The following is an 11,928-nucleotide window of genomic DNA, read 5'->3' as shown; positions in this document are numbered from 1 at the left end:
AGGAATGGCCACCTTTGCCCCTGCTCCTGGGTCCCCGGGCCTCTCTGTGGCCCTGCAGACCCTAACCTGGCCATCTCCAAAAAGGCTCCCACGTGGGGGAAGGGCAGCAGGGGCCAGGGCTCCCGTATTTCTGTCTACCAGGGCCCCGCTGGGAGCCTCAGGGCACTGGGGCAGCTGAGGAGCCCGCAGAGAGGAGGAGGGGCTTGGCCCTCCCTCCAGCCTGCTCTGCTTTCCGCCACCGGACCGCTGCCTCCCTGCACCCGCCCCTCCTGCAGCCCGCCGACTCCCACGGCCTGGGTCAGGCCTTCCAGCACCCTTCTAACTAGCCACGTTTCTCTGTCAAGGAGCCAGTTTCTTCTAAGAGAGTGGTAGCAAGCCACAGAGTCTCAGAGGAATGTAGAATTTGTGATCAGGCTTGTTTGGGGCTGAAAGTTGGCAACGCCTCTGCCGGTAATGAAAATCTGGCGGGCTTGTGGCCTGCAGGAGCGTAGCGGCTGATTATGGCCTTGTTACTCTGGCCAGGCCGAAGGGACTGTGACCAGGCACTAGAGGAAGGTGGCTGCTTCCAAGGGCTCTGATGGCCTAAGAAAATACAACAATAAGTTCAAACCCCTAAATTTCAGGCTCAAGCCTGCACTGAAAGAGAAACAGTCTGTGACAGTACCCAGACTGCAGCCCTTAGGGCTTGGTTGGCAGCTGCCTGGCTGCCCCCGAAACTCTAGGCTGTCAGGGGCCTGTGAGGTCACTGCTATTTTCACCCAGAGACGTCATTGCCTTTTCACTGAGCCCACATTCCCATGGTGACAGAAGGTCACAATGGGGGCAACGGTCATGGCCGTGTCCCTCTGGTCCTCACTCTTGCAGTTTAGAAAAAGGTAAGTTTTACTTAAGAATGTCTTTTTTTATCTTTCGGGCGGCGCCATGTGGCTTGCGGGACCTTAGTTCCCCAACCAGGTATTGAACCCAGGCCCTCGGCAGTGAAAATGCTGAGTCCTAACGACTGGGCGGCCAGGGAATTCCCAAGAATGTCTTGGAGGAGGTAGTGAAAGGTATTAACACTGTTAAGTCTCCTCCTTGAGTGCAGCTCTTTTTTAAGCTGGGGGGACAGGATGTTCTACGCGGGCAACAGCAGGACGGCTGCCTAGGGAGACCGGGTGTGGCCCCAGCTGCCAGCTCAGCGGGTCACTCGGGAGAACAACTGACAAACACACCCGAGTCACTCAGCCTTGGGGATTTGGTGATCATTTCCTCAAAAATTGACAAACTGAGGGCTTCCCTGGTGGTGCAGTGGTTAAGAATCCACCTGCCAATGCAGGGGACATGGGTTCGAGCCCTGGTCCGGGAAGATCCCACATGCTGCGGAGCAACTAAGCCCGTGAGCCATAACTACTGAAGCCTGTGTGCCGCACTGAAGAGTAGCCCCCGCTTGCCGCAACTAGAGAAAGCCCCCGCGCAGCAATGAAGACCCAACACAGCCAAAAATAAATAAATAAATATATAAATAAATAAATTTATTGTTAAAAAAATGGACAAAGGAAAACGATGACAGCATTTATTGCCAATGATAGCATTTAGCTTTCAAGAAAAAATTGGGGTTTGGGAAAACTTGTGTCCACCACCGTGAACTTGACAGCTTCCTCATACTTAAAAGATTTGTCTGATAAGGTGGATGGTGAAATTAATGAGTGTGATTTTTTTAGACTGTACGATGGAATGTGTCAACATCTGGAAGATTTGCATAACTCACTGAGCCAAGATTTTCCAAATGACCAATATGTGACCCACCAAAATCACGCCTGAGTAAAAATATCCAGAGTGCCAGATGCACACATGGATTTTCACGTGCTAGAGGACAGAAAGCTCACTGGTAAGGTTTCAGATTCCAGATTGCAGTAACCCCCCAAGAAACTACCACCCACACCACACAACCCCAAGTCAGTGATCTGATGGGATGGTGCAGCCACCAGTCGAAGCCCTAGCTGTGGTGCCAGCTTGGAGACAGTGCCTCTGGGAGTCGGGCTGTGGAAAATGCCCTGTGTCTGGGAGCCATCTGGTGCACGTGGCTCTCACCCCTGCACCCGCCACCCCTGGAGAAGCTGTTGCTGCCTGCCCCAGTGACCGGGCGATGCTGCCTGTGGAATGCACTTCTCAAGGAAGCAGGGCTTCCTCCCACAGACAGCCCTGTGAGCTGGGCAAGGCCAACCACGTGGCCCTTCTGAGCACCTCAGCCGCTGAATGAGCAGGCAGCTGAGGGGCGTGACCAGGGCTGACCTCCACTGGGAAAGGGCTGCTGGTGCAGGACTGAGAGGCCAGGAGGACTGGGAGCAAGCTCCTGGAGACCCATAGACGTGCAGTGCTGAGTCCAGCAGCCAGCTTAGTGGAAGACAGCAGCGCCCTCTGCAGACGGGCCCGAGGGCTCAGATGCCTCAAGATGGTGGGAGTGGAGGCCCGACCAGCCCTACCTCGTGATTGTTGCAGGACCAAGCACAAGCTGTATTTTTTCCTTGCTGTCCTTCAAACATCTTCTGGTGGCTAACTTCACCGTTCTACGAGATGTGAGATGTAGAATTTCGAGATGTGACTGTACTGAGCTCAGGGACGGGTGTCCAGCTGGAGCCTGGAAGTGATGTGGGTGCCTCCCCACCTGGCATGAGCGAGGGGTTTCGAGTGAGATGTAGAGTGGCTGCCTTGTGTTAGCGGAACGTTGTGTGGGTGTAGGGAGGGAGTGTGAATCAGAAAGATGGACTCGTCAGGGGCCTAGGCACCCAAGGGGGTGGGTGTCGGAACTCTTCCTGTGGATGGAGGCTCTGCCTTTCCCCGAGTCTGGGTGGGAGGCTGGGCTGCACTTCCTCTCCCACCTTTCCTTTTGGAAGCCAAGAAGGGGAGAAACTTGGTGCTTGCCCAGGAGCCACAGGGCCCACATCCCAGTCCCACTGGACTCCGGAGTCAGCCCTGGGTCCCGGCACTGTGTGTCCTCACCAGGCCAGGATATGGTAAGGTTTTGCCTCTGGTCAATCTTAGTAAGTTTATTCTTGGTAAAGGGACGTTCAAGTGAATTACTGGCTCATTGCATTTGTATGTTTATTCATTTATGGTTTTTTTTTTTTTTTTGAAGCTTGGGAAGATTGTGTTGCGTCAGATGACTGAACGGTTAAAAAATAAATTTATAAAGCACTTAGAATATTTTAGGCATTTAAAATTTATAAATGGAACCCTTCAGAGTTATTGCTAAAACCTGCTAGAGTTAAATAGAAGAGAGAAAATGAAAGTACATGGATTGGGAGACTCACTATTGTTAAGAAGACAATACAGTTACCCCTTGAACAACTCTGGTTTGAACTGCACGGTCCACTTGTATGTGGATTTTTTTCACTAAATACATCTTACAGCACCACATGACCCTCGGTAGGTTGAACCTCTGGATTTGGAACCTCGGATATGGATGGCAAACTGTAAGGTTATCCTCGGATTTTCGACTGGTTAGCGTCGGCGTTCCTAACCTCAGCGCTGTTTAAGGGTCAAACTGTACTATCAGTGATCTACAGATTGCATGCAATCTCTATCGAAATTCCAATGGCACTTTTTTTTGAAGAAATAAAAACATCCGTTCTAAAATTTCAAGGGATCCCAAATAGCCAAAAAATCTTGAAAAACAATAAAGCTGAAGGACTCACACTTCCCAATTTCAAAACTCACTATAAACCTGCAGTCATCAAAACAGTGTGAGGGACTTCCCTGGCAATCCAGTGGTTAAAACTCCACACTTCCACTGCAGGGGGAGTGGGTTTGATCCCTGATCTGGGAATAATGATCCAGCGCACCACGTGGCGAGGCCAAAAAAGAAAAGGGGGGTGGGCAAAGGACTTGGATAGACAGTTCTCCAAAGGAGATATACAAATGGCCAATAAGCACATGAAAATATGCTCAACATCATTAGCCATTGGGTAAACGCAAATCAAAACCACTTTGAGGGCTTCCCTGGTGGTGCAGTGGTTAAGAATCCACCTGCCAACGCAGGGGACATGGGTTCGAGCCCTGGTCCAGGAAGATCCCACAGCCGCAGAGCAACAAAGCCCGTGCGCCACAACTGCTGAGTCTGCGCTCTAGAGCCCGTGAGCTACAACTACTGAGCCCATATGCCACAACTACTGAAGCCCGCGCGCCTAGAGCCCACACTCGGCAACAAGAGAGGCCACCGCAATGAGAAGCCCGCGCACCACAACGAAGAGTAGCCCCCGCTCACCGCAACTAGATAAAGCCCGCACGCAGCAACGAAGACCCAACGCAGCCAAAAATAAATAAATAAAAACAAAACAAAACAAAAACAAACCACTTTGAGATACTATTTCTTACCCATGAGGATGGCTTTTATCAAAAACGAGAAAATAACAAGTGTTAGTGAGGATGTGAAGAAACGGGAACCTTGGTACACCGCTGGAGGGAATGTAAAATTAAAAGATGCAGCTGCTGTGATAAAGTTTGGTGGCTCCTCAAAAAGTTAACCATAAAATTGCCATATGATCCTGCAATTCTACTTCTAGGTATACACCCAAAAGAACTGAAAGCAGGGGCTCAAACAGATACTTGTGCACCCACGTTCACAGCAACATTATTCACAACAGCCAAAATGTGAGAATAACCCAAATGTCTAGTGATGGATCAATTCGACAAAATGTGGCATAAACATACAATGGAATATTATTCAGCCATAAAAAGGAATGAAGTTCTGACACAGGCTACTGCACAGATATACCTTGAAAATATTATGCTCAGTGAAAGAAGCCAGACATATAAGGGCACAAATGTATGATTCTATTTACATGAAGTGTCCAGAATAGCTAACTCCATGAAGACAAAAAGTAGATTAGTGGTTGCTGAGGTCATGGGAAGGAGGGGTTGGAATACGCCAGCTAGGCAGAACAGGGTTTCTTCTTGAGATGATAAAAAGGTTTTAAAATTGACTATGGTGATTGATGCACAACTCTGTGAATCTACTGAAAGCCACTGAACTGTGTCCTTTAAGTGGGTGAGTTGTATGGCACGTGAATTACATCTCAAAGCTGTTATGGAAAACAAAACACCTCCCCCACCCCACTCCAAAAGAGATTCATACACTGAGCTTAAAAGCCTAAAGAACAGATTTTTAAATTTTAAATATATTACAGTTTAAATATATATAGTTTAAACTGTTATATTACAGTTGTCCCTCTGTATCCAAGGGGGATTGGTTCCAGGAATCCCCCCAGATACCAAAATCCATGGATGCTCAAGTTCCCTTACATAAAACAGTGTAGTGTTTGCGTAAACCTACACACATTCTCCATACACTCTAAACAGTCTCTATATTACTTATAATACCTAATACAAGGGAAATGCTATGTAAATAGTTGTTGATTGTGCAGCCAATTCAAGTTTTGCGTTTTGGAACTTTCTGGAATTTTTTTCGATTATTTTCAACCCGCGGGTGGCTAAGTCCGTGGATGCGGAAGCTGAGGATACAGAGGGCCAACTGTACTGTCTTTGTTTTGTTTTGTTTTGTTTATTGCTTTCTATTCTGTTGATATTTGCTCGTTTTAAAAAATCTTCATTTATGGCTGTGTCTTAGTTGAGGCATGCGGGATCTTTTGTTGTGGTCTGCAGGCTCTCTAGCTGCGGTGCGCAGGCTTAGTTGCCCCGTGGCATGTGGGATCTTAGTGTCGGACCAGGGGTTGAACCCAAATCCCCTGCGTTGGAAGGCGGATTCTCAACTATCTGACCACCAGGGAAGTCTGCGGGCTGTTATGTACTGTCTTAAGCCAAAGGTCAACTTACAGATCCTTTAATTGTGTCTAAGAGCATCCGAAGGCTCAGGTCACAGGTCCCCTTGAGCCACGTGTGACAGTGGGCACGGGCTGAGCGTGGAGCACTGTCTACCTGGGTCAGTCGGGGGGGCTCAGTGACTTGGGGGGAGGGGTTGGGCACACTGGGGGGCTCTCCAGGGGTCTGTGAGGTGAGAGCATGAGGGGTAGGGGCTGAGGGCAGAGCCAGACACAGGGGAGGCAGTGCCTTCCTGATTGACAACCGATCTCCAAACCGAAACCTGGACGGTGCCTTCAACTGCTGCTCCCAGGAAGTGGTCAGAACACAGGTGGTCATACGCATCCTCCCTCTTCCGCCCCCGGTCCAGGGCCTCTGTTCCTCCTTGCTCTCCCAAGCCACGCCCCATTCCTCTGTCACAGGCCTGACGAGTTCCCTCGCCCATCTCTCCTCCACCCGTGCCTAGGCAAGGGCCAGTGTGCTGACCCTTCAGTTCTGCCCTGAGATGAGGAAGCAGGAGCAGGAGAGTGGGAAGGGGCTGCGTTCTGGTGAATCCTACAGCCCTCAAGATGGTTTCAGGCCCCACCTTCCAGCACCAACCTCGCGGCCTTGATGTGTAGAGCTGACAGGCCGGCCAGGCTGTGCGGCACTGAGGCTCAGGGCCTCAGGCAGCACCAGCTCAGACCCTTGCGTCCATTTTATAAGCAAGAATGTTGAGGACCGCACAGCAAAGGCACCCAGGAAGACTGGTCAGCGATCAGCCAGACAGTATCTGGGCTGTGTCCACCGTCAAAGGCAGGGACGGCCCACTGCCCTCAGGCCTCCCCAGTGGGAAGGAAATGGCAGGCACAGGATAAAGCACGAACTGCCTTTATTCATTCACGGATCCAAATGACAGGACAGGCTGCTGTGGAGATGACCTCAGGGTCATCTTTCTTCCTCTCCCGCAGCAGGTCAGCCTCATCCCTTCCTATGCAAGAGCTCACGTCAGGGGCATCAGGCCCGGACCCCTACGGTGGGAACAAAAGGGAAGGACCTCCCACAGCCCTGATTACAATGTCCTGGGAAGGACCCTGGGCCAAGTCACACACGGGCCTCCTGGGCCATCCATCAGGCCAGAGAATGCCCTGGGACGGGACGTGGTTAGCATGGGTGGACGAGTGGGCCCTCGAAGCAAAAGGGCAGCCAGTGCCTGCCCCACAGGGCAGCACCCCAACCTGTGTCTGCGTGGCAGCTGGCTAAGGCACGGTGGCTGGGCCACATCCTGCTGCAGAAGGCCAGAGACGAGCTGGGACCCTGACCCTCTCCAGACGTGTGGCTGACAGAACGGGGCTACTTTTTCCGCCGAGGGGTCTGGGAACTGCTGCTTACGTAGGGGGCTGGGGAAGCTTGTTTGCTGGCAGCCCCCGAGGCCTCCGGCGGGGCTGGCCTGTGCTTCTCCTGCTTGGCCCGAGGGGAGGACTGGGGCCCCAGTAGGGCCTGCATGACCCTAATGGCCCCCACGGTTCCAAGGAGCCCCCAGAGCAGGGCAGGGGCCTCCAGGGGAGACAGCTGTTTCCGCATCCAGCGGAGCGCCTGAGCCAGGGTGCTGCTGGAACTGCGGACCCGGGGCGGGCTCTTGTCCTGTTGGGGGGCGGTGTGGAGGTGTGGAGTAAGGCCTGGGCCCACCCCTGCCACCCACCCCAGGCTGGTTGACGCCTTCCCACCTGAAGGCCAAACTGCTGGAGCAGCATGTCCAGCGTCGGGTCCCCCAAGGACACGGACGGGAAAAATTCCTCCACCCACTGGCGTCGCCACCACTGGCTGCAACAGCACGGGGCACTCAGGTGGCGCCAGTGCGCAGGCCCCGCACCCCGCCTGGCGCCCGGCCTTACCCCTGCTCCCCGGGCTTCGAGAACCAGTACTTGTAGCGCTGGGCCCGCACGTAAGTGGGCGGCTGCTTGTGGAAGGGGTACCTGGGCGCGTGGTTCTGGATGAGGCGGATCACTGCGAGGGGCGGGTAGCTCGCTCAGCACCAGGCAGCTCCCTCAGCCTGGGCCCTCCGCGCGGCCCCGCCCCCCGCCCCCCAGGCCCCGCCCCTCCCAGCGACAGCTCCAGCAGTCCTGCCCCCCAGGCCCCGCCCCTCCCAGGGACACCTCCAGCAGCCCTGCCCCTGCAGGTCCCCCCAGACCTCCCTGTAGGCTCCGCCCCACGGCCCGGCCTCACCGGGCTCTTTGCCCTGCAGCAGGCGGAGGACCAGGCTTGTGAACCAGGGACTGTGCGTGTGCGGGCCCAGGGCCGCGAACCACATCTGCCAGTCGAGGCGCGGCTGGTGGGGCACCACAATGGGGGGCGCCCGGCTCACGTTACCGGGCTTGTACATGAACTCGATTTCCTGCTGGGCAGAGTTAGGGTTAGCCTTGTCAGCAGGACCTGGTTTCCGGCTCTTCCCCCCAACCCCATGCCTGTGGGCTCCCCAGCCCCGTGGAGCCCGTCAGGTGCCCCAGACAGGGGCCCCAGGGAGCTCTCACCGTCCAGTGGTGCCCATCATAGCTGCCCTCGAGCACCACCTCGGGCCGTCCACCCAGACCAGTCATCCGGCGGAAGAGGCCATAGGAGTGGGCCAGTTGCAGGTGCTCCACAGTGCCAAACAGGTGGTGGGCCCCAGTCCAGAGGCGCCCATGGGTCGAGGGCTCCATGTAGGAGTATGGCACCTAGACACAGGTAGGCAGAGGCTCGGCAATGACCTTCCAGCCCTCTCCCGACCCCCTACCCTGGCCGCAAGGGACTACTCACCAGGCTGATCATGAACAGAGCCACCGTGGCAGTGCCAAAGATGGACAGCTGGACCGCAGCACAGAACTTCTGTAGCCAGCCTCGCACTTGCGTCCACCTGGGGGGCAGGGGACCGAAGCACAGTCAGGCCTGCTCTGCACAGCCCTACCCCACCCCCTTAGACCATGTACCTCCAGAGGGCGGTCAGCAGTTCCCAGGCAAGGGAGGCTGCACCCAGCCACATGGTGGGTAGGGTCACCATCTTTAGCCACTGGGAGAACTGGTGGAAGGTGAAGGCTGTGGAAGGAAGGGGGCGTGAGGAGGGATGGCCCAGCCTCTGCCCTCTGAGCCCCCAGCTGGCACTCACTGGTCTTGGAGTGAACAATGCGCTGCTTCCAGTCCACCTCCAGGCCAAAGCAGTGCACCACGCCGCAGGCCAGCAGCCCGTAGACGGCCAGCTCCAGCAGCAGAGCCAGCAGAGCCAGCAGGGCCTTGGGCCAGGCTGCAGGGCAAGGCAGTCACGGGTCAGTCGGGAACAGGGCTGGAGGGTCTACAGCCGGGGGGCTGGGGCGGAGCTAGAGCAGGGTCACTTGGGGGGTGCTGGCAACACTCTGGCGGGCAGCAGGGGTGAGGACGGCTGTCTGTCCGGGACAGGCTGACACTCACAGGTGGGCGTCTTCTTGCGGCGGCTGTTGCCAGACGCAGCGGCCAGGTGTGTGTCATCCAGGAGGGCAGTGGTGAGCACCAGGGTGAGCAAGTTGAAAAAGTTATAATTGCCAGTGACGATAATCAAGACTTGCAGCAAGACCTGGGGAGGGGCTGGACTCAGAGCCTGCAGGCACTGCCCCCTTCCTGGGCCCTTCAGAGCCTACTTCCAGGCCCCTCTGCACCATCGCCCCCCCCCAGCCCCACCTAGATCTCTCCTGCAGGCCCCTGTGCCCTCCTCGTCACTGCACGCAGGCCTCTGTTTTCCCACTCCGCCTGTCCTCCCGCTGGGCTCACAACTTCCACGGCTCCCCACCACCACCTGGAGAAAACCCGAGCTCGGCACGCCTCGTGCGGCGGCCCTTCCCCACCTGCCCCTGCTGACCCAAGATGGACATCCTCCAGCAAGGCTGAAGCCCTGCCCCACAGGCATCCCTTCAAACTCAGGCTGACTCGCTCCTCTGCCCATGAGGCCTTTCTGACTGCTGGCAGCAGACACTCCATCCCCAGTGGGACCCTCTGGACAGTGCAGAGGAAGGCCACGTCCTGCCTGTCTTCCAGATGGCTAAGGCCCCCACCCACCTGGGAGTAGAAGGCAGCCAAGCGCAGGCGGCGAACAGGAGCGAAGAACAGAGGGGGCACTGCAACCTCGATGAGGAGAGTGGCCACCACGCCGAGCTTGTGCAGCCAGACGGGCAGATGGTGGGCAAACCAGGAGGCGGGCGTGGGCAAGCACTGAGTCTCGAAGTGGTAGGTGAGGGCTGCGGGTGACAGGCGGGTAGTCAGGGCTGGGCAGAGCCCCCAAGACTGCCCCACGTCCAGACAGGGACCTCACCGGTGAGCCCCCACCACGCGGGGCAACGGCTGGTCAGCTTGACCACACCCGAGGCAAACATGAGGCGAAACAGCAGCCAGCGCACAAGCCAGAAGGGGAGGTCTTCGTGGGGCAAGACCCCTGCCAACCTGCCCTGGGCCTGCTTGTGGCGCGGGGGCAGCCTCAGAGGGGCCACCAACAAGGCCAGAAAGCCAGTCTCCAGCAGAAGGGAATCCCTGTGGGGGGAAAAAATAGCACAAAGGACCTCCTCCCCATCAAGGCTGCCCCCCTAAGGGGGTCCTCCCGGGAGAGGCAAACACACCCCACCCCATCCCACTCACCCAGCCTCCTGCAGCCCCACACCCAATAGTCACTCACCACTGGAAATAAAGAAACACCTGGCCCACCTGCAGGGAGAAGGGCTGTCAGGGAACAGGGGGTGTGTCTGCAAAGGCAGGCAAGGCAGAGGCAGGGGTGGGGTGGAGAGCGCATGGGCCTGGAGCGAGCTGGAGTTAAGGGTTCCAGTGGTGCAGGGGGCAGCAGGCAGCCCTCACTTGCCTGGTAGGCAGACAGGTAGGCAGCCCAGAGCAGCAGGTAGACAAGGAGGTGGCGCAGCTGGTGCAGCAGCAGGGCTCCCAGGGCCAGCAGGGTGCCCAGCAGGCTCAGCAGCTCCAGGCCCTGTGCTGTGTCCAGCCCCAGTAGCGGAGTCTCCCACAGCAGCGTTGGGGTCTCCCACAGCTGCGGCCAGCGTCCCTTTCCCTGTGGCCGCAGTGTCCTCCGTGCAGGCAGGATGCCCTCAGGGCCGTACAGGCCTGTGAGAGGGCACGTCAGGGCCAGGCACTGGACACTGCCCTCCAAGGCTTGACTCCTCCCACCAGTCAGGGCCTTCAGACCCACCTCCCCAGGTCAAGCCCTGCAGACCCCCCCCCCCAGTCTAGGTCAGAACCTGCTGACTCTACCTGCTCACAGGTCAAGGCCTGCTGACCCTCCAGCCCCCCCCCACCCAGGTCAGGCCCCAGGCCTACCCGACTCCCCCAGGTCAGGACCTTCCACCCGGCATGGCCCTTTTCCCCCTTCCTCCACGCCAGAGCCTGTTCTCCTACCTACCCACCAGGTCTGGGCCCACCCCCCTCAGGGCTCTGCTCCCCCTCCCCAGGTCAGAACCCAGAACCCTACTGAAAAGGGACCCTTGTACGCCTTCCCACTGCCCACACCCCCGCGGCCCGCAGGACACAAACCGCAGCCCCCTACCCCGTGCATCAAGACCTGGACCTCACTCCCGCCCCCAGGCAGCGGAGTGTCGGGTGGGGAGATGAGGGGTCACAGGGCGCGGGTTGGGGGGGGGTCCGCCTTCGGCGCCCTCACCCGGGATCTGCATGTAGAGGGAAGCGAAGGCGAACATGAAGACGGCGGCCACGCCCTGGAGAAAGAGCTGCCGCGGGAGCCGGGGGCCAGCCATATCCGCTACGCTGCGTGATTACGACCTTGAAAATAATGAACAGAACTTAATTCCCGACTGTTTGATTGAATCAGCACAAAGATTCTCACCGATAATTATTCACGATTTTACTGAAATGCTTTATTTTTCCTTCTTACCGTTGGAATAGTACTTCTTAGCAATGGGACCAAAAGTGGTCCCATTAAAGTTAGATGTTCCGAAGAACCGAACAAAACAAAACAAACGTCCAAAACAGTGCCCCTACGTCATCTCTGACCGCCTCACGTCAGGGCCAATAGACTGGTGTAGCTTTATTGCTGAAGGGGCCGTAGCGCGTATCAATTGCAAGGCTGCAAACTTCAGCCTGCTAAGCCAAACCCCAGCACGCCATCGCGCTCCCGCCCCGCCCCGCCCCGCCCCG

General features: G+C 56.6%; 1 protein-coding gene across 1 annotated transcript; it reads right to left on the bottom strand.

The window, feature by feature from the left end:
• Positions 1–6,654: 6,654 nt before the first annotated feature.
• LMF2 (lipase maturation factor 2) lies at positions 6,655–11,536 on the bottom strand. The gene is made up of 14 exons (XM_007453882.1): positions 11,435–11,536; positions 10,628–10,881; positions 10,448–10,476; positions 10,091–10,305; positions 9,838–10,016; positions 9,217–9,358; positions 8,918–9,052; positions 8,742–8,847; positions 8,572–8,668; positions 8,307–8,489; positions 8,002–8,170; positions 7,671–7,782; positions 7,503–7,599; positions 6,655–7,419 (listed from the first exon to the last, which is right to left on the bottom strand). The coding sequence occupies exons 1-14, from the start codon at positions 11,526–11,528 to the stop codon at positions 7,129–7,131; spliced, it is 2,103 nt and encodes a 700-aa protein (XP_007453944.1). The 5' UTR covers positions 11,529–11,536; the 3' UTR covers positions 6,655–7,128.
• Between the last annotated feature and the right edge of the window lie 392 nt (positions 11,537–11,928).

Source organism: Lipotes vexillifer, unplaced genomic scaffold (assembly GCF_000442215.2).
Source record: "Lipotes vexillifer unplaced genomic scaffold, Lipotes_vexillifer_v1.1 scaffold382, whole genome shotgun sequence".
In the NCBI taxonomy this organism is placed as follows: Eukaryota; Metazoa; Chordata; class Mammalia; order Artiodactyla; family Lipotidae; genus Lipotes; species Lipotes vexillifer.
Note: the sequence above shows the minus strand (reverse complement) of the source record. Positions and strands in the feature narration are given on the sequence as shown.